The sequence below is a fragment of the Terrapene carolina genome, unplaced genomic scaffold (assembly GCF_002925995.2).
Source record: "Terrapene carolina triunguis isolate 2854851 unplaced genomic scaffold, T_m_triunguis-2.0 Scaffold19305, whole genome shotgun sequence".
NCBI classification, from domain to species: domain Eukaryota; kingdom Metazoa; phylum Chordata; order Testudines; family Emydidae; genus Terrapene; species Terrapene triunguis.
Window position 1 is genome coordinate 1 of NW_020683656.1, and position 1263 is coordinate 1263.

Here is a 1263-nt window from a genome sequence, read left to right on the forward strand (position 1 = left end):
TGGTGAAATTAATCCGTCCCCCTGGCCTCCAGTCTGTGCCGATAACAACCACGTCCGCACCTGGACGGTGACGCGCTTCCGCGGCATGATCTCCACGCAGCCGGGCTCCACCCCGCTGGCCTCCTTCAAGATCCTGTCCCTGGAGGACCTCGACGGGCACGCAGGCTGCAGCGCCGGCACTGACATCGGTGGGTGACGGTGCTGGGGGGTGGGAGGGGGTTGGAGTGACGGTGCTGGGAGATAGTGGCACTGGGGGGCAGGGGGCACAGTGACGGTGCTCGGGAATGGGGTGGTGGCGCTGGGGGGCAGGAGGGGCGGTGACGGTGCTCGAGAACAGGGTGGTGGCGCTGGGGGGCAGGAGGGCGGTGACAGTGCTCAGGAACGGGGTGGTGGCGCTGGGGGGCAGACAATGGCACTGGGGGGCAGGGGGCGCGGTGACAGTGCTCGAGAACAGGCTGGTGGCACTGGGGGGCAGGAGGGGTGGGCGTGTCCCTGCCCCCAGAGCGGAGGCCAGGGGCACTGACTGGCGACTCTCGGCAGGGCCCTTCGGAGAGCGGGACGACCAGCAGGTTTTCATCCAGAAGGTGGTTCCAGATGCCAGCCAGGTCTTCGTGCGTCTCTCCTCCACCGGCAAGAGGTGCCTGGGGGGCCCCAAGCCTGGGTCAAGGAGCCACGTGGCCCGGCCGGTGGTGGGGTGGGCTCTCACGACTCGCGGGTGCCCCCCATGGCTGGCGCTGCATCTGGTGGGGGAGGCTCCGTGGTGCAGGGGCCCCGAGGGATGGGGGTGACAGGGCCTCGCTGTTCTCCCGGCTGTACAAAGGGGGAGACAGGCACCGGAGGGCCTTTGGCTGAGCAGGGGGGATAGAACCCAGGCGTCCTGGCCCCCAGCTCCCGCTCTGCCCCCTGCCCCAGGATCTGCGAGGTGCGCTCCGTGGACAGCACGGCCATCACCTCCTTCACGGTGCACGAGTGCGAAGGCTCCAGCCGCATCGGCTCCCGGCCGCGCCGCTACCTCTTCACGGGCCATGCCAACGGCAGCCTCCAGATGTGGGACCTGACCACCGCCATGGAGATGCTGGGCAAGCCGCCAGGTACCTGTCGCCAGGGAAGCCTGGGGCCTGACCCTGCTGGTCCCTCCCCTCACCATTGGAACCCAGGGACTGACCCCTCCCGTCACCATGGGAACCCAGGGACCACCCCCTTCCATCCCCCATGCGAACCCAGGGACCGACCCCCTCCCGTCACCATGGGAACCCAGGGACC

The 1263-nt window shown here is 69.3% G+C and overlaps 1 protein-coding gene across 1 annotated transcript; it reads left to right on the forward strand.

Moving 5' to 3' along the window:
- Nucleotides 1-34: 34 nt before the first annotated feature.
- Nucleotides 35-1091, forward strand: LOC112124709 (SH3KBP1-binding protein 1-like; the record flags this gene model as incomplete). The annotated part of the gene is made up of 3 exons (XM_026661905.2): nt 35-188; nt 541-637; nt 913-1091. Coding segments are annotated over 3 exons (430 nt in total), but the record flags the coding sequence as incomplete, so codon positions are not given.
- Nucleotides 1092-1263: the final 172 nt, after the last annotated feature.